General features: G+C 43.2%; 1 protein-coding gene across 2 annotated transcripts in view; it reads right to left on the bottom strand.

Moving 5' to 3' along the window:
• LOC139266819 (fibronectin type III domain-containing protein 4-like) overlaps nucleotides 1-21818 on the bottom strand; it is a 370845-nt gene extending 349027 nt beyond the window's left edge. Inside the window, exon 1 of one of the 2 annotated variants that reach the window (XM_070884423.1) lies at nucleotides 21609-21818. In XM_070884423.1, the coding sequence (XP_070740524.1) occupies nucleotides 21609-21690 (82 nt within the window). In that variant the 5' untranslated portion in view covers nucleotides 21691-21818. Of the gene's footprint in view, nucleotides 1-21253 lie in introns of both variants that reach the window. The other variant, XM_070884424.1, reaches the window with a different exon arrangement.
• Nucleotides 21819-24130: the final 2312 nt, after the last annotated feature.

Here is a 24130-nt window from a genome sequence, read left to right as displayed (position 1 = left end):
CACATCATCCGCATGCCCGACACGAGACTTCCAAAGCAAGCACTTTACTTGGACCTCCTACACGGCAAGTGAGCCCCAGGTGGGCAGGGGGAACATTTCAAGGACACTCTCAAAGCTTCCTTGATAAAGTATAACACCCCCACCGGCACTTGGGGATCCCTGGCCCAAGACCGCTCAAAGTGGAGGAAGAGTATCCGGGAGGGCACTGTGCACCTCAAGTCTTGTTGCTGAGAGTATGCAGAAGTCAAGCACAGACAGCGGAAGGGGCGTGCGGCAAACCAGGCTCCCTGCGAGGGATTGCCTATGATGATGATTAACAGAGTGCTGTTCCTCTCACCCAGTGACGGGTGCTGACAAGAAAAGGTGATTTGAGAGCCAGCTACATGTTTCTATCCGCAACTGGAGGCTTAGTCCTGACTGCGGCTAGGCATTGTGATTCTGGAAGGTCTCCTCATTCACTATCCCTAATGTGCATAAAAATGAGTCTTTACCACATTCAGGTCTATTGACCTCAACACCATTAGTAGGAACACTTTTGTGAGATTCTCCGACTGTGCTTGCTAGCTGAATGCTAATCAATGACAGACAGCAGAGTATGTTAACCGACATTCTAATAGTTTCCTCTCCTCAGGTACTTTCCCTCTACCATTCAAAACTGCCATCATCACCCACTCCTCAAAAAACCTATCTTCTGCCCTTACTAGCAAAACTGCCACCCCATCTCCAACCTCCCTTTCCTGTCCAAGGTCCTTGACTGTATTGTTACCTCACAGATCTGTGTCGATTTCTCCCAAAATTCCATTTGAATCCCTCCAAATAGGTTTCCGCCCCTCCCATGGCCCTGAAGCAGCCCTAACCAAAATCACAAACAACATTCTCTGTGACTGTGACCATTATATTATCCCTCTTTATCCTCCTCAACTACTTTGAAGGCTTTGACACAGTCAATTCTGATTACAGAAGAACATAAGAACATAAGAATTAGGAACAGGAGTAGGCCATCTAGCCCCTCGAGCCTGCTCCGCCATTCAACAAGATCATGGCTGATCTGACCGTGAACTCAGCTCCACTTACCCGCCCGCTCCCCATAACCATTAATTCCCTTATTAGTTAAAAATCTATCTATCTGTGACTTGAATACATTCAATGAGCTAGCCTCAACTGCTTCCTTGGGCAGAGAATTCCACAGATTCACAACCCTCTGGGAGAAGAAATTCCTTCTCAACTCGGTTTTAAATTAGCTCCCCCGTATTTTGAGGCTGTGCCCTCTAGTTCTAGTCTCCTCGACCAGTGGAAACAACCTCTCTGCCTCTATCTTGTCTATCCCTTTCATTATTTTAAATGTTTCTATAAGATCACCCCTCATCCTTCTGAACTCCAACGAGTAAAGACCCAGTCTACTCAATCTATCATCATAAGGTAACGCCCTCATCTCCGGAATCAACCTAGTGAATCGTCTCTGTACCCCCTTCAAAGTCAGCATCTTCTTCCTTAAGTAAGGCGACCAAAACTGCATGCAGTACTCCAGGTGCAGCCTCACCAATACCCTATACAGTTGCAGAAGGACCTCCCTGCTTTTGTACTCCATCCCTCTCGCAATGAAGGCCAACATTCCATTCGCCTTCCTGATTACCTGCTGCACCTGCAATCTAACTTTTTGGGATTCATGCACAAGGACCCCCAGGTCCCTCTGCACCACAGCATGTTGTAATTTCTCCCCATTCAAATAGTATTCTCTTTTTTTTCCTAAGGTGGATGACCTCACACTTTCCGACATTGTATTCCATCTGCCAAACCTTAGCCCATTTGCTTCACCTATCTAAATCTCTTTGCAGCCTCTCTGTGTCCTCTACACAACCTGCTTTCCCACTAATCTTTGTGTCATCTGCAAATTTTGTTACACTACACTCTGTCCCCTTTTCCAGGTCATCTATGTATATTGTAAACAGTTGTGGTCCCAGCACCGATCCCTGTGGCACACCACTAATCACCGATTTCCAACCCGAAAAGGACCTATTTAGCCCGACTCTCTGCTTTCTGTTAGCCAGCCAATTATCTATCCATGCTAATACATTTCCACTGACCTCGCGTACCTTTATCTTCTGCAGTAACCTTTTGTGTGGCACCTTATCGAATGCCTTTTGAAAATCTAAATACACCACATCCATCGGTACACCTCTATCCACCATGCTCGTTATATCCTCAAAGAATTCCAGTAAATTAGTTAAACATGATTTCCCCTTCATGAATCCATGCTGCGTCTGCTTGATTGCACTATTCCTATCTAGATGTCCCACTATTTCTTCCTTAATGATAGTTTCAAGCATTTTCCCCACTACAGATGTTAAACTAACCGGCCTATAGTTACCTGCCTTTTGTCTGCCCCCTTTTTTAAACAGAGGCGTTACATTAGCTGCTTTCCAATCCGCTGGTACCTCCCCAGAGTCCTGAGAATTTTGGTAGATTATAACGAATGCATCTGCTATAACTTCCGCCATCTCTTTTAATACCCTGGGATGCATTTCATCAGGACCAGGGGACTTGTCTACCTTGAGTCCCATTAGCCTGTCCAGCACTACCCCCCTAGTGATAGTGATTGTCTCCAGGTCCTCCCTTCCCACATTCCTGTGACCAGCAATTTTTGGCATGGTTGTTGTGTCTTCCACTGTGAAGACCGAAGCCACTACAACCACACCATCTCGAGTAATGGCTTCTCTTCCCTCTCCTGCACCATTAACCTCCAGTGGCCCGAATGATTCTTCCTTGGACCCTTCCTCTTCCTCATCTACATGCTCCCTTTTGGTGACACCATTTAAATCCATGGGGTTAGCTTCCACATGTACACTGAAAACACTCAATTCTACATCTTCACCTCTCTTGTCCCCTCTACTGTCTGTGTTGTCCAATATCCATTCTTGGACAAGTCATAATTTCCTCCAGCTAAACACTGTGAAGACTAAAGCCATTGTCTTCCAGTATAAACCCTGTATCCTTGCCATCAATTCTATTCTCCTCCCTAACCACTATCTCAAGCTAAGACAGATTGTTCAAATCTTGGTATCGGAACTGATTATCACTTCCATCACAAAGATTCCTCATGTTCATCTCTATAACTTTGCCCACCTCCCCCCCTACCTCAGCCCATCTACCACTAAAACTATTGAAATATTGTCAGCAGGAACCCATTTCACTGGAGACTCATCTCAGGCAGCTGCCAGAAGGTGGGTGGGAAATGAGATACTGGTCAGCTGCTTGTTGATGCACCATTACCACCAGCTCAGAAGAGTGGGATGCAGAATGTTAATAAAAACTCAATCTTCTGGGGGTCCAGGCCAAGTCCACAGATAGTAGAGGTGAAGATGTAGAATTGGGTGCTGTTGATGTACATGTGGAAGCCTTGAATGATGAGTCATCAAGAGGCAACATGAGGAAGAGGAGATGTCCAAAGTGGGTCCTAACTTAAACCAGCCAACAGACCAGTGTGTCTCTTCTCACTTGGTGAACGAACATCCCAGTGGATTCCCTCACCATGGCCAAGGAAAATTCCAGTATGGGTGTCACATCCCCACCGATGCAGATAATCTAATTTGGGGCATGCGGAGGTTCTCAGAAGTGCACTAGTAGGCCTGCGGAAATGCAGAACGACCATCTTTTTTTCAGCCTTGCCCTGAGCACAACATTCCAAGGATAAAAACTGCAAGTCCAACTGTTCATTCATGGAATTATTTTAGTTACTTGTCATAATGCAGATGCTACACAATCAGGAGACAGGTGTGAACAAACAAATCAGTGCCAAATTACCTGACAATCAGAAAGTCAACTCAACTTTCTCAACATGTTACTGCAATTAAAAACAAATCACTGAATCATCATTGCAGACGTGCTCAAATTGGTTCTTCACTTGTTTTGTAATTTATCTGATGCCACAGAAAGCATCTTGGTGAAAGTTGAGATAATCTGGCTATGTGCTAAAAAAGGATTAAACATGAGCTCTCATTTATGCTGTCTCAGTTCGCATGGAGGAAATGAACTCTCCCGTGTTAAGCTATGAAATTAGGTGTTATGCAATTAAATTGGTACGAACAAAATAATCTCCTACACAAATTTGTATTTAAAGCATAGACACAAAGATTAATGCAAATAAGAACATAAAAACATAAGAATTAGGAACAAGAGTAGGCCATCTAGCCCCTCGAGCCTGCTCCGCCATTCAACAAGATCATGGCTGATCTGGCCGTGGACTCAGCTCCACTTACCCACCTGCTCCCCGTAAACCTTAATTCCCTTATTGGCTAAAAATCTATCTATCTGTGACTTGAATACATTCAATGAGCTAGCCTCAACTGCTTCCTTGGGCAGAGAATTCCACAGATTCACAACCCTCTGGGAGAAGAAATTCCTTCTCAACTCGGTTTTAAATTAGCTCCCCCGTATTTTGAGGCTGTGCCCTCTAGTTCTAGTCTCCCCGACCAGTGGAAACAACCTCTCTGCCTCTATCTTGTCTATCCCTTTCATTATTTTAAATGTTTCTATAAGATCACCCCTCATCCTTCTGAACTCCAACGAGTAAAGACCCAGTCTACTCAATCTATCATCATAAGGTAACGCCCTCATCTCCGGAATCAACCTAGTGAATCGTCTCTGTACCCCCTTCAAAGTCAGCATCTTCTTCCTTAAGTAAGGTGACCAAAACTGCATGCAGTACTCCAGGTGCAGCCTCACCAATACCCTATACAGTTGCAGAAGGACCTCCCTGCTTTTGTACTCCATCCCTCTCGCAATGAAGGCCAACATTCCATTCGCCTTCCTGATTACCTGCTGCACCTGCAATCTAACTTTTTGGGATTCATGCACAAGGACCCCCAGGTCCCTCTGCACCGCAGCATGTTGTAATTTCTCCCCATTCAAATAGTATTCTCTTTTTTTTCCTAAGGTGGATGACCTCACACTTTCCGACATTGTATTCCATCTGCCAAACCTTAGCCCATTTGCTTCACCTATCTAAATCTCTTTGCAGCCTCTCTGTGTCCTCTACACAACCCGCTTTCCCACTAATCTTTGTGTCATCTGCAAATTTTGTTACACTACACTCTGTCCCCTCTTCCAGTTCATCTATGTATATTGTAAACAGTTGTGGTCCCAGCACCGATCCCTGTGGCATACCACTAACCACCGATTTCCAACCCGAAAAGGACCCATTTAGCCGGACTCTCTGCTTTCTGTTAGCCAGCCAATTCTCTGTCCATGCTAATACATTTCCACTGATCCCGCGTACATTTATCTTCTGCAGTAACCTTTTGTGTGGCACCTTATCGAATGCCTTTTGAAAATCTAAATACACCACATCCATCGGTACATCTCTATCCACCATGCTCGTTATATCCTCAAAGAATTCCAGTAAATTAGTTAAACATGATTTCCCCTTCATGAATCCATGCTGCGTCTGCTTGATTGCACTATTCCTATCTAGATGTCCCACTATTTCTTCCTTAATGATAGTTTCAAGCATTTTCCCCACTACAGATGTTAAACTAACCGGCCTATAGTTACCTGCCTTTTGTCTGCCTCCTTTTTTAAACGGAGGCGTTACATTAGCTGCTTTCCAATCCGCTGGTACCTCCCCAGAGTCCAGAGAATTTTGGTAGATTATAACGAATGCATCTGCTATAACTTCCGCCATCTCTTTTAATACCCTGGGATGCATTTCATCAGGACCAGGGGACTTGTCTACCTTGAGTCCCATTAGCCTGTCCAGCACTACCCCCCTAGTGATAGTGATTGTCTCCAGGTCCTCCCTTCCCACATTCCTGTGACCAGCAATTTTTGGCATGGTTTCTGTGTCTTCCACTGTGAAGACCGAAGCAAAATAATTGTTTAAGGTCTCAGCCATTTCCACATTTCCCATTAGTAAATCCCCCTTCTCATCTTCTAAGGGACCAACATTTACTTTAGTCACTCTTTTCCGTTTTATATATCTGTAAAAGCTTTTACTATCCGTTTTTATGTTTTGCGCAAATTTACCTTCGTAATCTATCTTTCCTTTCTTTATTGCTTTCTTAGTCATTCTTTGCTGTCGTTTAAAATTTTCCCAATCTTCTAGTTTCCCACTAACCTTGGCCACCTTATACGCATTGTTTTTTTAATTTGATACTCTCCTTTATTTCCTTGGTTATCCATGGCTGGTTATCCCTTCTCTTACCGCCCTTCTTTTTCATGGAATATATTTTTGTTGAGCACTATGAAAGAGGCCCTTAAAAGTCCTCCACTGTTCCTCAATTGTGCCACCGTTTAGTCTGTGTTTCCAGTCTACTTTAGCCAACTCTGCCCTCATCCCACTGTAGTCCCCTTTGTTTAAGCATAGTACGCTTGTTTGAGACATTACTTCCTCACCTTCAATCTGTATTACAAATTCAACCATACTGTGATCACTCATTCCGAGAGGATCTTTTACTCGGAGATCATTTATTATTCCTGTCTCATTACACAGGACCAGATCTCAGATAGCTTGCTCCCTTGTAGGTTCTGTAACACACTGTTCTAAGAAACAATCCCGTATGCATTCTATGAATTCCTCCTCCAGGCTACCCCGTGCGATTTGATTTGACCAATCGATGTGTAGGTTAAAATCCCCCATGATTACTGCCGTTACTTTTTCACATGCCTTCATTATTCCCTTGATTATTGTCCACCCCACCGTGAAGTTATTATTTAGGGGCCTATAAACTACTGATTTTTCCCCTTACTATCTCCAATGTCCACCCACAATGATTCAACATTTTGTTCATTAGAGCCAATATCGTCTCTCACAACTGCCCTGATATCATCCTTTATTAACAGAGCTACCCCACCTCCTTTCCCTTCTTGTCTATCTTTCCGAATCGTCAGATACCCCTGTATGTTTAATTCCCAGTCTTGGCCACACTGCAACCACGTTTCTGTAATGGCCACCAAATCATACCCATTTGTAATGATTTGTGCCGTCAACTCATTTACTTTATTTCGAATGCTGCGTGCGTTTAGGTAGAGTGTTTTAATACTAGTTTTTAAACCATGATTTTTAGTTTTGACCCCTCCTGCAGCCCCTTTATATTCAGTGGCCCTTTTTGTTTTTTGCCTTGTTTCTCTGCCCTCCACTTTTACTCATCTCCTTTCTGTCTTTTGCTTTTGTCTCCTTTTTGTTTCCCTCTGTCTCCCTGCATTGGTTCCCATCCCCCTGCCATATTAGTTTAACTCCTCCCCAACAGCACTAGCAAACACTCCCCCAAGGACATTGGTTCCGGTCCTGCCTAGGTGCAGACCGTCCGGTTTGTACTGGTCCCACCTCCCCCAGAACCGATTCCAATGCCCCAGGAATTTGAATCCCTCCCTGCTGCACCACTGCTCAAGCCACGTATTCATCTGAGCTATCCTGCGATTCCTACTCTGACTAGCACGTGGCACTGGTAGCAATCCTGAGATTACTACTTTTGAGCTCCTACGTTTTAATTTAGCTCCTAGCTCCTTAAATTCGTCTCGTAGGACCACATCCCTTTTTCTACCTATATCGTTGGTACCAATGTGCACCACGACAACTGGCTGTTCACCCTCCCTTTTCAGAATGTCCTGCACCCGCTCCGAGACATCCTTGACCCTTGCACCAGGGAGGCAACATACCATCCTGGAGTCTCGGTTGTGGCCGCAGAAACGCCTATCTATTCCCCTTACAATCAAATCCCCTATCACTATCGCTCTCCCACTCTTTTTCCTGCCCTCCTGTGCAGCAGAGCCAGCCACGGTGCCATGAACTTGGCTGCTGCTGCCCTCCCCCTCAACAGTACTCAAAACGGTGTATCTGTTTTGCAGGGGGATGACCGCAGGGGACCCCTGCACTACCTTCCTTGCACTGCTCTTCCTGCTGGTCTTCCATTCCCTAGCTGGCTGTGGACCCTTCACCTGCGGTAAGACCAACTCGCTACACATGCTACTCACGTCATTCTCAGCATCGTGGATGCTCCAGAGTGAATCCACCCTCAGCTCCAATTCCGCAACGCAGACTGTCGGCAGCTGGAGGCGGATACACATCCAGCACACATAGTCGTCAGGGACATCGGAAGTGTCCCTGAGTTCCCACATGGTACAGGAGGAGCATATCACGTGACCGAGCTCTCCTGCCATGATTTAACCCTTAGATACATTTAAATTGGCAACAACAATGCTAAAATTTACTCACTGTTATCGAAGAGAAAAAAGAAAAACTACTCACCAATCACCAGCCAATCACTTACCCCCTTGGCTGTGACGTCACCTTTCTGTTTCTTTCTACTTCTTTTTTGCCTTCTCCCTGTAGCTGCACCGGCTCACCTCTCCACGCACCTCTCGCCGACCCTGGACTCAGGCCTCTCCACGCACCTCCGACGCTGCTCCCGACTGCCGCCACGCTGGGCCTTTATAGGCCTTTCGCCGACCCCGGACTCACGCCTTTCCATGCACCTTCTAATTCTAAAGTGTGTCACCAGAACCTCATTTTAGAACGACACTCATTTTTGGTTGAAAATTGTCACCAATTAGAATTGTTAGATTGAGTGCCCCAAATTTTAAAATGTTTTTCAAATTACAGTGCAGTCAAAATTAAAAATACTATTGCAGTCATTCCAATTCCATTTTCATAAGAACTTAAGAAATAGGAGCAGGAGTAGGGCATTTGGCCCCTCGAGCCTGCTCTGCCATTCAATAAAACCATGGCTGATCTGATCATGGACTCAGCTCCACTTCCCTGCCCGCTCCCCATAACTCCCTTATCGCTCAAAAATCTGTAAATCTCCGCCTGAAATATATTCAATGACCAAGCCTCCACAGCTCTCTGCAGCAGAGAATTGCATAGATTCACAACCATCTGAGAGAAGAAATTTCTCCTCATCTCAGTTTTAAATGGGCGGCCCCTTATTCTAAGACTATTGTCTCCTAGTTTTAGTTTCCCCTATGAGTGGAAATATCCTCTCTGCATCCACCTTGTCGAGCCCCCTCATTATCTTATAAGTTTCCCTTTCATAAAACCATGCCGACTCTGCTTGATTGAATCATGCTTTTCCAAATATCCCACTACTGCTTCCTTAATAATGGACTCCAGCATTTTCCCAATGACAGATGTTAGGCTAACTGGTCTATAGTTTCCTGCTTTTTGTTTGCCTCCTTTTTAAAAAAATTTATTTTGTAAATTTTTCACGTTAGAATTTTCAGTTTCTTTTAAACTGTATCAGTATTTAATTTTTGCCTTAAACTTGGATTACCTATTAATTCTAAAGTGTGTCACCATAACCTCATTTTAGAACGACACTCATTTTTGGTTTAAAATTGTCATCAATTTTGATGTGTGTCACTTAAAATAAACATTGCTCCATTTTTTTAATGTATTTGCATCCTGCCTCACTCCTGCCCTTCCACAAATGTCCTGATAGTGACAACCCTGGATATGCAGTGGGTTAGCAGGTTATCTTTTCACTTCAGTAATGTGAACTTCAATCCAGCTCAGACTGATGAAGCGAAAATCTCCTTTTGCAACTGATGTTAGGATCCTATGTAAAAAAAATGAGTTTGAATAGTCCACACCTAGGTCCCAGAGTATTGAATCCACAGCAAAACTCTGCCACATGTTAGCAAAGTGAGAAATTTTGCATCTCGCTCAGACAGGACATAAAGATTGATATCTTTACAATCTTTCTGACTCAACATCGATTTCAACAATTTCAGCTCATAACCACTGCTATTTTTTCAGACAGCAGCTGTTGGCAATGATTCTGCTGTTGCCATTTACACCTCCTCTAGACCCATCTTTTGTTTCTTTACCTGTCCCATTACCATCCCCTTTTAGCCACATCATCATCCCTTTGTCATTTAATCACTCCTGCCTTCTACCCTATCACAGATCTTCTCTTTTGTTTTATTTTTCCCTTCCCTCTTTCCCTGCCTCAGTCCTTGTTTAAAAACCTGTTACATCTGTAACATTTCTGTTCTGATGAAAGATCACCAACCTGAAATGTTAACTCTTGTTAGAAATTAGGGTTACCTGAAATGATACTGTTTAAATGATTGTATGTTTGTGCTCAAGGCAAGTAAAGGGTTAATGTATAAGCTATGTTTTACACGAGAATGCTTAAGTTTTGCTTCCTCAGAAGACTTACATGAATTAGATTAGAGAATGTATAACATTTTGACTTCGTCTTTAATTTGGCCAATGAAGGCCAACCTATGTTTCTTCCATTATTACTAATAATCAATTATAATGCTAAGATAGAATTTGGAGTTTGTTTAACATTAAAAGTCGATTAATATAAAAGGTATAGAATGTGTTAGATATGGGAGCTAAGGATCTCCATGGCAACTGGCTGAAGTAAAACAGTTCTAACAAAGGACCACCCTTTTAATGGCCCACGGTTGTGCCTGAGAATGCACCGGGAGGATAAGGCAGGACAAGGTCAGAGAGAGTCCAGATGGATGGATTGACCTTCAAAACCATAAACAAGAAAGATTTATAATGGTTGCAAAGACCCTTCCTTCAGGGTGTGTCTTCATCAGCAAGTGTAGACAAAGAACTCAAGGCCCATTGGGTATAGAGTTTTTAGGATAACTTCAATAGGACAAAAGGTGTTGTCAATATCCTATTCCAGGCCCACGCCTAAAAACACAATAAAAGTAATACCCTGAAGGCCCATCCTTGCAAAACGGTGGAGGGAAATACTGGGAGTTGTGCTGGTCAATTGCTCTTTAAGAGCAATCCCATGGTTTACTGAAGGTGGCTCTGAAAAAGGGAAAAAGAGACTGCAAGCCAAAGACCTGCTCACACGCGCCAGACATTTGCCCGATCAGGATTGGATACCAGCTACTTGTCGCAGTGGTATGTTTTTGCTGTATAACTAATATATTGTGTTGCATCTTAAACTCTGATTAAACACAATATACCCACCAGATTGGTTTACAGTCGAACCTGATTATTAAAATGACAAGAGATAGCCTTAACTGGCAATTTCTAACACTCTTTCGCTCTCTGAAGACGCTGCCTGACTGTTGAGTAATTTCAGCTTTTTCTTTATATTTCAGAATTCCAGCATCCGCAGTGCTTTGGCTTTGTATAAATTTTAGATTGTTAATATGGAAAATGGAGAGGCCACACGTTTCTGATAATAAGTACTCCTCAGAGGTTATGAATGAGGCACATTTTTGGGGGGTGGGAGCAGTGGAAGCTTTACCTGTCATAGGGACACTTGATACTGGATGTGGTAAAGTATTTAATTCTGCGGCACTGACATACTTCCACTTGATGAATACAAAAATTCTCCAAAAAGGGTATTAAAGTAGCATTCTGGCCTAATTGACAATGGTGGTAGAACAGTTGTGACATGATTTGTTAATTATTAAACAAAAACTGATATTATTTACCCCATTAGCACAATATAAAGGATCGTGACAAGTCTCACCATTCACAAGATTGGTTTCACAGAAGGAAGAAAGGGATAGACCGAGTAATTACAGGCCAGTCAGCCTAACCTCAGTGGTGGGAAAATTATTGGAAAAAATGCTGAAGGGCAGGATAAATCTTCACTTAAAAAGACACGGATTAATCAAGGACAGTCAGCACGGATTTGTTAAGGGAAGGTTGCGTCTGACTAACTTGATAGAATTTTTCGAGGATGTAACCAGTAAGGTCAATGAAGGCAAAGCATTTGACGTAGTGTATATGGGGTTTAGCAAAGCTTTTGATAAGGTCCCACATGGCAGACTGGTCACAAAAGTAAAAGCCCATGGAATCCAGGGCAAAGTGACAAATTGGATCCAAAATTGGCTCAGAGGCAGGAAGCAAAGGGTAATGGTTGATGGGTGTTTTTGCAACTGGAAGAAAGTTTCCAGTCTGTAGGGCTCAGTACTAGATCACTTGCTTTTTGTGATTTACATCAATGATCTAGACTTGAATATAGGGGTATGATTAAGAAGTTTGCAGATGATACTAAAATCGGCTGTGTGGTTGATAATGAAGATGAAAGCTGCGGGCTGCAGGAAGCTATCAATCAACTGGGCAGGTGGGCAGAACAGTGGCAAATGGAATTTAATCCAGAGAAGTGTGAGGTAATGCATTTTGGGAGGGCTAACAAGGAAAGTGAATACACATTAAATGGTAGGATACTAAGAAGTGTAGAGGAACAAATGGACCTTGGAGTGCATGTCCATAGATCCCTGAAAGTAGCAGGCCAGGTAGATAGGGTGGTTGAGAAGGCATACGGGATACTTGCCTATATTAGCTGAGGCATGGAATACAAGAGCAGGGAGATTATGCTTGAACTGTATAAAATACTGGTTAGGCCACAGCTGGAGTACTGCGTGTAGTTCTGGTCACCGCATTACAGGAAGGACGTGATTGCACTGGAGAGGGTACAGAGGAGATTTACGAGGATGTTGCCGGGAGTGGAGAATCTAAGCTATGAGGACAGATTGGATTGGTTGGATTTGTTTTCATTGGAACAGAGGAGGCTGAGGGAAGGCCTCATTGAGATGTATAAAATTATGAGGGGCCTAAATATGGTGGATAGAAAGGGCCTATTTCCCTTAGCAGGGGGATCAACAACTGGGGGCATGACTTTCAAGTAATTGGTGGAAGGTTTAGAGGGGATTTGAGGGGAAATTTCTTCACGCAGAGGGTTGTAGGGGTCTGGAACTCACTGCCTGTAAGGGTGGTAAAGGCAGAAACCCTCACCACATTTAAAAAGTACTTGGATGTGCACTTGAAGTGCTGTAACGGACCTAGAGCTGGAAAGTGGGATTAGGCTGGATAGCCTCTTGTTGGCCGGAGCGGACACGATGGGCCGAAATGGCCTCCTTCCGTGCTGTAAACTTCTATGATTCTATGTATCTAATCAGAACAGATTGAATACGTGACACTTCCTCCTTTTCATGGGATGTGGGATTGCACAAACCGATCGGTACACCCTGCAGACTGCAGCAGACTCCTTTCTAACCCCAGGTGACATGGCGAGTTCTTGCATCGCAATGTATGACATTCACGGGAACTGCTTCCACACGCAGTGATCCGGAACAGGTACCGGAACAGGACCAGGACCCGCGACACGATCGCCACTCAAAAAGACGAAGATTCCGCAAACAGAGCAGTACAATGTCTGAAACCTGTGGCACATTTCTCTACATTCAAAGGAGCAGAGACAATAAAACTCAGCGCCATATGCAGAACCGGCGACACGTCTCTTCATTCACTACAAATCGAAGGGAAATTAAAAACGGCTCCTGTTACTTGGGGTTCTCGTTATTTTATTGAACGACAAGTGTTTCACAAGCTGTACAACACATACTATTATTGGCTTGAATGATGTCATTGTCGTAACACGTTACATCGTAAGCTGAAGACAGAAAACAAATGTAGAGATCAGACGAGCAGTGAAGAGGTGGTCAAGTCCGGAGGCAGCGGATGTGAAAGGACAGGAGCAGCGCAGAGCTGTGTGTGCGTGAGCTCGCATTTCATTTTTACTGTGCGATTCCTCTGGAGAGTTCCTCCATTAACAAATATCTTGACTTGTATCGATTTGATTCTGGCATAGAATCAATTTGGGAGAGCTGCAGAAGTGTGGTTTGTGCACTGGTTAGTAAACCAATGGCCAATGAAAGAATGACCTGAGTCCAGCTCCAGTACTGGTGCGCTAAACTGTAACATTACTCGACTGTCCGGGACGGTTAAAAGTTCGATGAAATAAAGACCGTTATGTTGCTTTCTGTTCTTGGGATAAGTACTGGATTTCCTTCCAGTTTTAACAACCTGGCTTTAAATGGCACCTTTGTTAAGGGTAGATAAAAATACCAAGGCGTTTCACAGAATCAAAGGAATGGGCGCCAGCGTAGTGTGTTGTAAGAGGAGTGATACACGAATAATTCTTCCTAAATTCACTAGACCCTGTTGTCGATAGGACCTTTAAGCAGCCGAGGCACCACTGTACGTGTCACAATTTCAGTTTGCGAGTATGGGATTACAAATAAGAATAAAAAAGAAACATTTTACCACCTGCAACAAACCTATATTGACTCGGTTGTGGTGCTTTAATGTTATCCCCTTTACGTGCAGTTATATTAGAAATGTCTCATCAGGTGGGCTGCGTCCCGACCATGTTTATAAAATGCTGATTCTGGTGGCGTTTTTATGATCTAAATTAACCATATTTTAAAATTCATAGAATCATAGAATGGTTGCTGTGCAGAAGGCCATTCGGCCGGTCGAGCCCATGCCGGCTCTCTGCAGGAGCACTTCAGCTAGTCCCATTCCCTCGCCCTTCCCCGTAGCCCTGCATTTTTTTTCTTTAGGTACGTATACAATTCATAAATAATATTTAAAATTGCTGGATTACAGTCCCTAAATCTGATACGTTTTATTTTCTTGTGGAGACTAAACGGAGCAAGTAGCTCCGCTTACCTTTCCCGGCAGCAGGGATTGAAGAAAATGGCAGTTTCTATATGATGGCAAAAAAGGAATGGTATTTTGAGTTAAGGCAATTTGTCTTTCAGCTTACACTTCTGTGTATGATTGGATCTTCTGTGATACATTTCTGACTAATTTCAAGCAAAGAAGTGCAGTTCAATTTCTAACTTCCTTCACATGCAACATAGCTTAGGAGTGTACACTGTCCTCGCCGCACAGTGCTGCCCCCCAATCATCAAGATCCACGGCGTGGCCCTGGACACCATGAACCACTTCCCTTATCTCGGGAGCCCCCTATCAACAAGAGCAGGCATTGACCACGAGATCCAACACTGCCTCCAGTGCGCCAGTGCAGCCTTCGGCCGCCTGAGGAAAAGAGTGTTTGAAGACCAGGCCCTCAAGCTCATGGTCTACAGGGCCATAGTAATATCTGCCCTCCTGTATGGCTCAGACGTGGACCATGTACAATAGACACCTCAAGTCGCTGGAGAAATACCACCAACGATGTCTCCGCAAGATCCTACAAATCCCCTAGGAGGACAGACGCACCAACATTAGCGTCCTCGTCCAGGCTAACATCCCCAGCATTGAAGCACTGACCACACTTGATCAGCTCCGCTAGGCAGGCCACATTGTCTGCATGCCAGACACGAGACTCCCAAAGCAAGCACTCTACTCGGAATTCGTCCACGGCAAATGAGCCAAAGGTGGGCAGCGGAAACGTTACAAGGACACCCTCAAAGCCTCCCTGATAAAGTGCGACATCTCCACTGACACCTGGGAGTCCCTGGCCAAAGACTGCCCTAACTGCAGGAAGTGCAGCCAGGAGGGCACTGAGCTCCTCGAGTCTCGAGCCGAGAGCATGGAGAAAACAAGCGCAGGCGGTGGAAGGAGCGTGCGGCAAACCACACTCCCCGCCCACCCTTTCCTTCAACCACTGTCTGTCCCACCTGTGATAGAGACTGTGGTTCTCGTATTGGATTGTACAGCCATCTAAGAACTCATGCTAAGAGTGGAAGCAAGTCTTCCTTGATTCCGAGGGACTGCCTATGATGATGATGTACACTGAAAACAATCTAACACTAGGTACAGTGAGATATATAAATGTGTCCTTTTCTGAAATTATGCTGAATGTATTTGATGTTATTTTAATTTCATTGCAGGTGGTAGTGTTCAGTTGAGATAAATGATTGCTTTCTTAGTGCCTGCCAGAGAGTATGTATCCCTTTCCCATTAGTTTTACTCAACAGCACAGTTGGGACCTTTAACATGGCTAAACTCATGCCTCAAACTAATCCCCATTTTTGTTTGAATTTTTATTACTTGTCACATATTTTAGTATCAACGGTTACTGCAGATTTCAATCCTGAATGAAAGATACTGTAAAACAGTCAAGTACAAGTGAACATTGAATTATTAAGGGGAGGCGAGACAAGCATATGAGGGAGACGAGAATAGAGGGTTATGCTGATAGATTTAGATGAGGAAAGACGGGAGGAGGCTCGGGTGGGGCATAAAGTGTCTTGCTACAGCTATACAGGGTATCGGTGAGGCCACACCTGGAATACTGCATACAATTTTGGTTTCCATATTTACGAAAGGATATACTTGCTTTGGAGGCAGTTCAGAGAAGGTTCACTAGGTTGATTCCGGAGATGAGGGGTTTGACTTATGAGGAAAGGTTGAGTAGGTTGGGTCTCTACTCATTGGAATTCAGAAGAATGAGAGGTGATCTCATCGAAACGTATACGATTATGAGGGGGCTTGACAAGATGCATACAGAGAGGATTTTTACCACTAATAGGGCTGACTAGACCCAGAGGACATGATCTTAGAATAAGGGGTCGCCCATTTAAAACTGAGATGAGGAGGAATTTCTTCTCGCAGAGGGTTGTAAATCTGTGGAATTTGCTGCCTCAGAGAGCTGTGGAAGCTGGGTCATTGAATAAATTTAAGACAGAGATAGACAGTTTCTTAACCGATAAGGGAATAAGGGGTTATGGGGAGCAGGCAGGGAAGTGGAGCTGAGTCCATGATCAGATCAGCTATGTTCTTATTGAACGGTGGAGCAGGGTCGAGGGGCCGTATGGCCTTCTCCTGCTCCTACTTATATGTACTTATAAACGCCGGCATGGACTAGTTAGGTCGAATGGCCTGTTTCTTTGCTGTATATCCTATTGTAATCCTATGTAATATTTTTTTTTAAACTGGAGGATTAACTACACTCCTAAATTCCAAGCGACACTTACATTTATTCGGTAAGCATTAGGTGAAGGTTTTACTGATGAATTAGTTGCTGTTTTTGACACAAATAGCTATAGATGAAAGAAGAGAGCGAACATTAAATGCAGTGCATGATGCTGAGTTATTGAGTGCTGGCCATCTGAACTCTGTGCCGATCTGTTAACAGGTCATTCAAATACATGCCTACAACAGGTTGCAGTGCTCTGGAGATATTTCAAAGTAATATGGGTACAAAATAAAGACCCATGTCACATGTGTCCAATCAGAACACTGGTGAATACTGCATTGACATTTCTTTACCAGTTGTTGCATTGTTTTCATAATTTTCATAACAAGAGTCAGGCCATAATAAACAGCAAAATCATTCTTCGCTACACATCAAGAGCATAACGAAATAATGATCGAGCAATATTATCCTGGAATACTGATAATTATTTTCTTCACAATTTGGTGAAAACATCTCAGCTTATGTATTTTAAACATTAATTTGCATTCCCCCCCATTTTGTGTTTTGTTTTAATCCCTGGTTAGGTCTGCCCACACTGTTTTTCACTACCGGCTCAAGAGAGTGGGTTGACTGACGCCCTACTCCCACATCCTTGTGATTAAATTGATAACGAGCCTTTAAGAGAGATCAGCAGGGATTGACTCCCCTCCCCTCTATTGGGTGAATTACTTCTTCCCATCCCTTTGCTCCATAAAGATTTGCATTTATATGGCGCCTTTCACGGCCATCAGACGTCCCAAGACGCTTTCCAGACAATTAAGTACTTTTGAAGTGTAGTCACTGTTGTAATATAAGAAACGGCCGCCAATTTGCGCACAGCAAGTTCCCACAGACAGTAATGTGAAATGATCAGGTAATTTGTTTTCTGTTATGTTGATTGAGGGATAAATATTGGCCAGGACACCGGAGATAACTCCCTGCCTGAATGTGATAGGGAACTCACCACGTGTGCATAAAACCATGTCCTACTTCTCTTAGAATTTATATTAATGCATTGTTATACAAACAACATTCATTTGTCACTGCACAACTCGAACTTCGCATCTAATGAACAACGCCCCAGCTCAAGTTTGCAATTACTGTATTTGGCTGAAGCAACAGTTACTAAAATTAGCATTGCCCGGTGAGCAGTGTGTTTCATCCATATTCTTTCAATCATGTAGTAATAAAGTACACTTTTCTGCATGCACCATCCCTTTTTAAATAAACGCATATCGAAAAAAAGCGCGTTTCATTGGTTGCTATGCAGATGACAAATCGATTCTGTAGATCAGTTGCCAACACATGCAGGCTCGCATCCTGTACTGCATGCTTCTGGGCTTTCGCTTATGTTCTGTACAAATACGGATTATCCAGAACCGATAATAATGGAATGAATATGTTGAACACTATAACTAAACCGGGAATTCAGAACACCAAAGCAGTTCTTCGCCAAATATTAATTTTATCTCCATGTGCTCCCATATTTTTTAGTCAACGGGAGCATGGCATTTACACAGGTGTTCCATTCTTTCCGAAATATTTCAAATATCCATTCTCCCTTTCAATGTTGCTCTCTCTTACTCCCCTTTATTCTCAGTTTGCTCGGTGTTTTGTTTCTCGGATTAACTGTGTCACTTTCTCAGCTTTTTTTCAAACCTATTGCTTTCGTTTTGCTTCATTCCTTGTTATTCTCTCCCTCAAGTTTCACTTTTCCTTCGCATATCACCATTGGCTTCTTCCCGCTTGTACGGTTTCCACATGTTTAGAGTTCTATTCGCCCCTTCCTTTTCTCTTACCCATCACATTGCTTCCAGTATTTCTCATTCCCTCACCCTTACATTTCTTTTGTTATCATGTCTCGCTGTTTTTTTGGTAGTTCACCCGCGTTCTATGTGTTCTTCAACAAAGTCGCTCCCCACAATTTCTCCAGGTCTGTTAAACCATCTCACTTTCCCACCTCGCTGTAATATTCCACTCGTTTCTCGTTCCGAGTTATATGACCCCTCCCCAAGTCCAATCTCATTCGCTAGATTGTCCCCATCACCTCTTTTCAAGGTTACCCGTGCTGCTTGCACTCAAATATTCGCTGGCAATGCTGATCAACACCGGTCGCTGTATTTTTAGGTCTGTTCATCAATTCATACAATCATAGAAATTTACAGCACGGCCCATCGTGTTAGCGCCAGCCAACAAAGAGCTATCCAGCCTAATCCCACTTTCCAGCTTTTGGTCCGTGCCTTGTAGGTTACAGCAATTTAAATGCATATTCAGGTATCTTTTAAATGTGGTGAGGGTTTCTGCCTCTATCACCCTTTCAGACAGTGAGTTCCAGACCCCCATCACCCTCATAATTTTCTACACCCCCATAAGGTCTCCCCTCAGCCTCCTCTGTTGCAAATAAAACATCCCCAGCCTATCCTATCTTTCCTCATTGCTAAAATTCTCCAGTCCAGGCAACATCTTCGTAAATCTCCTCTGTACCCTCTCGAGTGCAATCACATCGTTCCTATAATGTGGTGACCAGAACTGCATGCAGTTCTCCAGCTGTGGCCTAACTAGTGTTTTATACAGTTCAAACATAACCTCCCTGCTCTTGTATTCTATGCCTCAGCTAATAAAGGCAAGTATTCCGTATGCCTTCTTAACCATTGATCTACCTGGCCTGCTACCTTCAGGGATCTGTGGACATGCACGCCAAGGTCCCTCCGTTCCTCTATACTTCTCAATCTCCTACCATTTATTGTGCATTCCCATGCCTTGTTAGCCCTCCCCAAATGCATTACCTCATACTTCTGCAGATTGAATTCCATTTGCCACTGTTCTGCCCATCTTCCTGCAGTCTGCAACTTTCTTCGTCTTTATCAACCACACGGCCAATTTTTGTAACAGCTGCATATTTCTTAATCATACCCTCTACATTCAAGTCTAAATCATTGTTATGTACTACAAAAAGAAAGGGACCTTGTACCAAGACCCGTGGAACACCACTGGAAACAGCTATCCAGTCACAAAAACACCCATCAACCATTATCCTTTGCTTCCTGCCTCTGAGCCAATTTTGGATCCAACTTGCCGCTTTGCCTTGGATCCCATGAGCTTTTACGTTCATGATCAGTCTGCCATGTGGGACCTTATCAAAATTCTTGCTAAAATCCATATACACCATGTCAAATGCACTATCCTCATTGACCCTCCTTGTTACCTCCTCAAAAAATTCAATCAAGTTAGTCAGACATGATCATCCCTTAACAAATCTATGCTGACTGTCACCGATTAATCTGTGTCTTTCCAAATGAAGATTTATCCTGTCCCTCATAATTTTCCCACCATTGAGGTTAGGCTGACTGGCCTGTAATTACTCGGTCTGCCCCTCTCTCCCTTTTTAATCAATGGTACAACGTTAGCAGTCCTTCAGTCCTTTGGCACCACACCTGTAGCAAGAGAGGATTGGAAAATGATGGTAAGAGCCTCTGCTATTTCCTCTCTTGCTTCTCTTAACAATCTGGGATACATTTCATCTGGTCCTGGGGATTTATCCACTTTCAAAGTTGTTAAACCTCTTAATACTTCCTCTCTATGTTTACCTTGTCTAATATTTCACACTCCTCCTCCCTGATTGTAATGTCTGAATCAACCCTCTCTTTTGTGAAAACAGACGCTAAGTATTCATTAAGAACCACGTCTTCCACCTCCACACTCGAAAAGGCTCTCATCTTTCTTTAGTTATCCTCCTGCTCTTAATCTATTTATAAAACATCTTTGGGTTTTCCTTGATTTTGCTTGACAAAAGTTTTTCATGCTCTCTCTTTGCGTTCCTAATTCCCTTTGTAATTTCACCCTTTGTAAGCACTTCCTATATTCCTCTAGGGTTTCTGCAGTATTTAGCCCTCGGTATCTGTCATAAGCCTCCCTTTTTTCTTTATCCTACCCTGTATGCCCCTTGCCATCCAGCGGGTTCTAGATTTGTTAGTCGCACCTTTTTTCTTTAAGGGAACATACTTGCTCTGAACCCTCTGGATCTCCTCCTTGAATGCCTCCCACTGCTCGGACACTGATTTACCTTCAAGTCGCTGCATCCAGTCCACTTTGGCTAAATGATATCTCAGCTTAGTAAAATTCGCTGTTCCCCAATTGAGAACTTTTATTCCTGAATGACTAGGTTACTTTCTGAGCTTGATTTCTTTTAACTGCTTATACGTGCCCTGTATCCCTGCCAATCGCATTCTCTCTGCATCTTTGTTCTTTATTTCTCCCCTATCCCCCTCTATTCTGTCATTTGCATGAAGCTTAAACTCGAACGATTGTGCGTACGAGTCCCGACCGAGAGACATGTGATTCAGCGCCAAACTAACAGGGTACGCCGCACAGCATTGACCACTTTGCATTCCTCTGTTCCTGGCGCAGTTCTCCAACATCTCTCTACTACCATCAATTGAGGTCACGAACCTGCTGGATACCCTAATGGCTTCCATTCACCTGGGGAAGGTTGACCAGTATCTGCGCTGTGAAAGTTAGAACAGGGATCTGTGTGATGCTGAAAAAGATCAGAATTTTTTTTTTTTAAATCCACTTACTTGCTGTCACCAGGCGGAAATCACAACTAAATAACACCAGCATTGCGGAGTTCAAATACAAGGGGAAATGTGCCATTCCGTCCGGTCCAAATAAAATATACACGATGTGTCCACCGGCTCTAAATGACACATGGAAACAATCCTGGCACCTTCTCTACAAAAAATATCTCGAGAGAGAGAGAAGACCGTAAATATGTATTTTCCCGTCTCCCATCGGATCCAGTGAGAGTTTCTTAATCTCAGGTCAGTGGTTTCAGGGCGAGGGTTGGAGCCCGGCAAGCGAGGTGCCGCTGAAAGTTCGCTAGGATGGAAAGCGTACAAGGGGAAAAATAAATCCCTCGGGATCAAGTCTCACCATTCACAATTATATCCTTTTGGCTGCCGGATCTAGAAAACGTCCGTAAAGCTGTGGACTCGCTCAACAGCAGGCGAGGCATTAACGTGGGAGCAGACACTGGAAGCTCAGCGAGGATAGCTCGCCTTATTGATGGGGCAAAATGATCATTTCTCGCCCGGGAACATAGGGTGCTTGAGGTAATATAGGATAACACATCTCGCCGAGAGCTGAAACTTCCCCGTAATATGAAAAAAAGACTGGCGGTGAGGAAAGCCCGCCTGTCGGTGGCAGGGATTGGTTTGTGGAGAAAGAGTCATTGGCAGGTCGACCAGTGAGCGGTCACTGACAGTGTCGGCTTGGGCTTCTGCCACCGCAGTCCGATGAGCTGCAAGAAGCAGTTGACCAGAGGAGGGGAGGGAGGAATCACTGCAAAGAACAAAATAGAGCAATGACTTAATTTGCCAAGTTTCTCTGGAAGGAGAGAAATGCAGACACGGCTAAGCACATTTAAATCTTTCACGACTAGATCAATTTCCCGCGGGCATCACTCATTGTCAGCTCTGGAGTGATGGCAGGTTAATATATAAAACAGCAACACATTCAACCATAAGACGGTCTTGATGGTTTAGCAACTTTTTTTCAACATATAAAAGCGAAACCAGACAGTATAGCCGCATTCCAATGAGTGTCACTGTCCAGTAATGCAATCCGACAAGTTAGTATGTGTAACAGAGAGGGGAGATCATTTAAGTGATTAGTGGTGCAATTATGTAACTGCATCACTAGTCACATCTGCAGCAACATTTTTAAATAAAAGTGAGACGATTAAACGTACCACGCACTGTTAGTGTTGTTGGAAGCCAATATAATATCCGAATACTGACTTGTTCTAATGGACAAGATTTTGGTATTATGAGGGGAATTGTGCAGCAAGCTGTTATAGAAAATTCTCCGTTCAGGCCAATAACCCATAAAGCTTGAAACCATTCAAATGCGTGAGTGTAAAACCAGTCACCAAATATTCCTGCAATCCAATCAGACTAGAATTGGCTGAAATTGACTGTCATTTTAGATGTAATCTAGTTACATTTGGAGAACTCTTTTTCATCATTATACAACAGAAGCCTATTGTTTATTGAAGCAGAACTCCACAGCTGGTAGAGCAGCAGTTAATGGCTGTGAATAAGTGGATCATATTAACATTTGCTGCAAAATATAAAGAATTCAACTTCATTTGGCCCTGTACTGCCCAGCAGAGTGAAGGGACTAGTTGGTACAATACACTGATGTTCTCTACCAAACCAGCCTCAGCTGGTATTCATATTTCGTTGTCGTCGTCCTCGTCCCTCCGGACAACAAATTGCTAACCCTGATACGTGGTCAGGCACTGCTCATATGCTTCACTGAAGGAACAGTACTATGAACGCCTACCTCAAATTTTGGCATTGTCTGCCAGCCAGCTATGAAGCTGCAGTGGTGGAGGCTGTTGAAATGTTTGCACTCATTCAAGCATCTTCTGCACTAGGAGGTTCTGAGTGCATTACTGTTCCTACTATTCATAAACAATGGTGAAAAACATTCTCTATAATATTTAAAACTTGATGCTTGCACCAAATGTGGTGTCAAAAGATGAATAAAAGGTAGACTGAGATAACTAGAATAACAAGAAAGAATTCGCATTCATATAGCAGCATTCACATCCACAGGACACCTGAAAACACCTTACAGCCAGTGACTTACTTTCAAGTGTAGTCATTATTTTGTAGTCAAATGTGGCAGCCAATTTCCGCACAGTAATGACACCACAACCAGCACAAATGAGGGATAACCATGAGCCTACTGTGTGGTACCTTATCAAAGGAAAATTAGATTAAAAGATATGACAGTAGATAAGCAGTGGAAAACATTTAAAGAAATCTTCTAAAATTCTCAACGAATATATATTCCATTGAGAAATAACAACTCCATGGGAAAAGTGAGCCATCCTTGGCTAACTAACAAAGTTAAGGATAGTATTTGATTAAAAGAGGTTTATAATGTTGTGAAGAATAGTAGTAAGCCTGAGGATTGGAAGAGCTTTATAAACCAGCAAAGGATGACCAAAAAATTGATAACAAAGGGAAAAAATTGAATATAAGCGTAAACTAGCAAGAAATATAAAAACAGATTATAAGAGCTTCTACAAGTATGTAAAAAGGAAGAAAGTAGCAAAAGTAAGCATTCGTCCTTTAGAGGCTGAGACAGGAGAAATTATAATGTGGAATAAGGAAATGGCAGAGACATTAAAAAATATTTTGTATCGGTTTTCACAGTAGAAGACACAAAAAGCATATCAAAAATAGTGGGGAACCAAGGGGCTAACAAGAGTGAAGAATTTAAAGTAATTAAGATCAGTAGAGAAAAAGTATTTGGACCTGATGGCCTACATCCTTGAGTTCTAAAAGAGATGGTTGCAGAGATAATGGATGCATTGGTTGTGTTCTTCCAAAATTCCTAAGATTCTAGAATGGTCTCAGTGGATTGGAAGGTAGCAAATGTAA

The sequence above is a fragment of the Pristiophorus japonicus genome, chromosome 7 (assembly GCF_044704955.1).
Source record: "Pristiophorus japonicus isolate sPriJap1 chromosome 7, sPriJap1.hap1, whole genome shotgun sequence".
NCBI classification, from domain to species: Eukaryota; Metazoa; Chordata; class Chondrichthyes; family Pristiophoridae; genus Pristiophorus; species Pristiophorus japonicus.
This window is presented reverse-complemented; position numbering and strand designations above follow the sequence as displayed.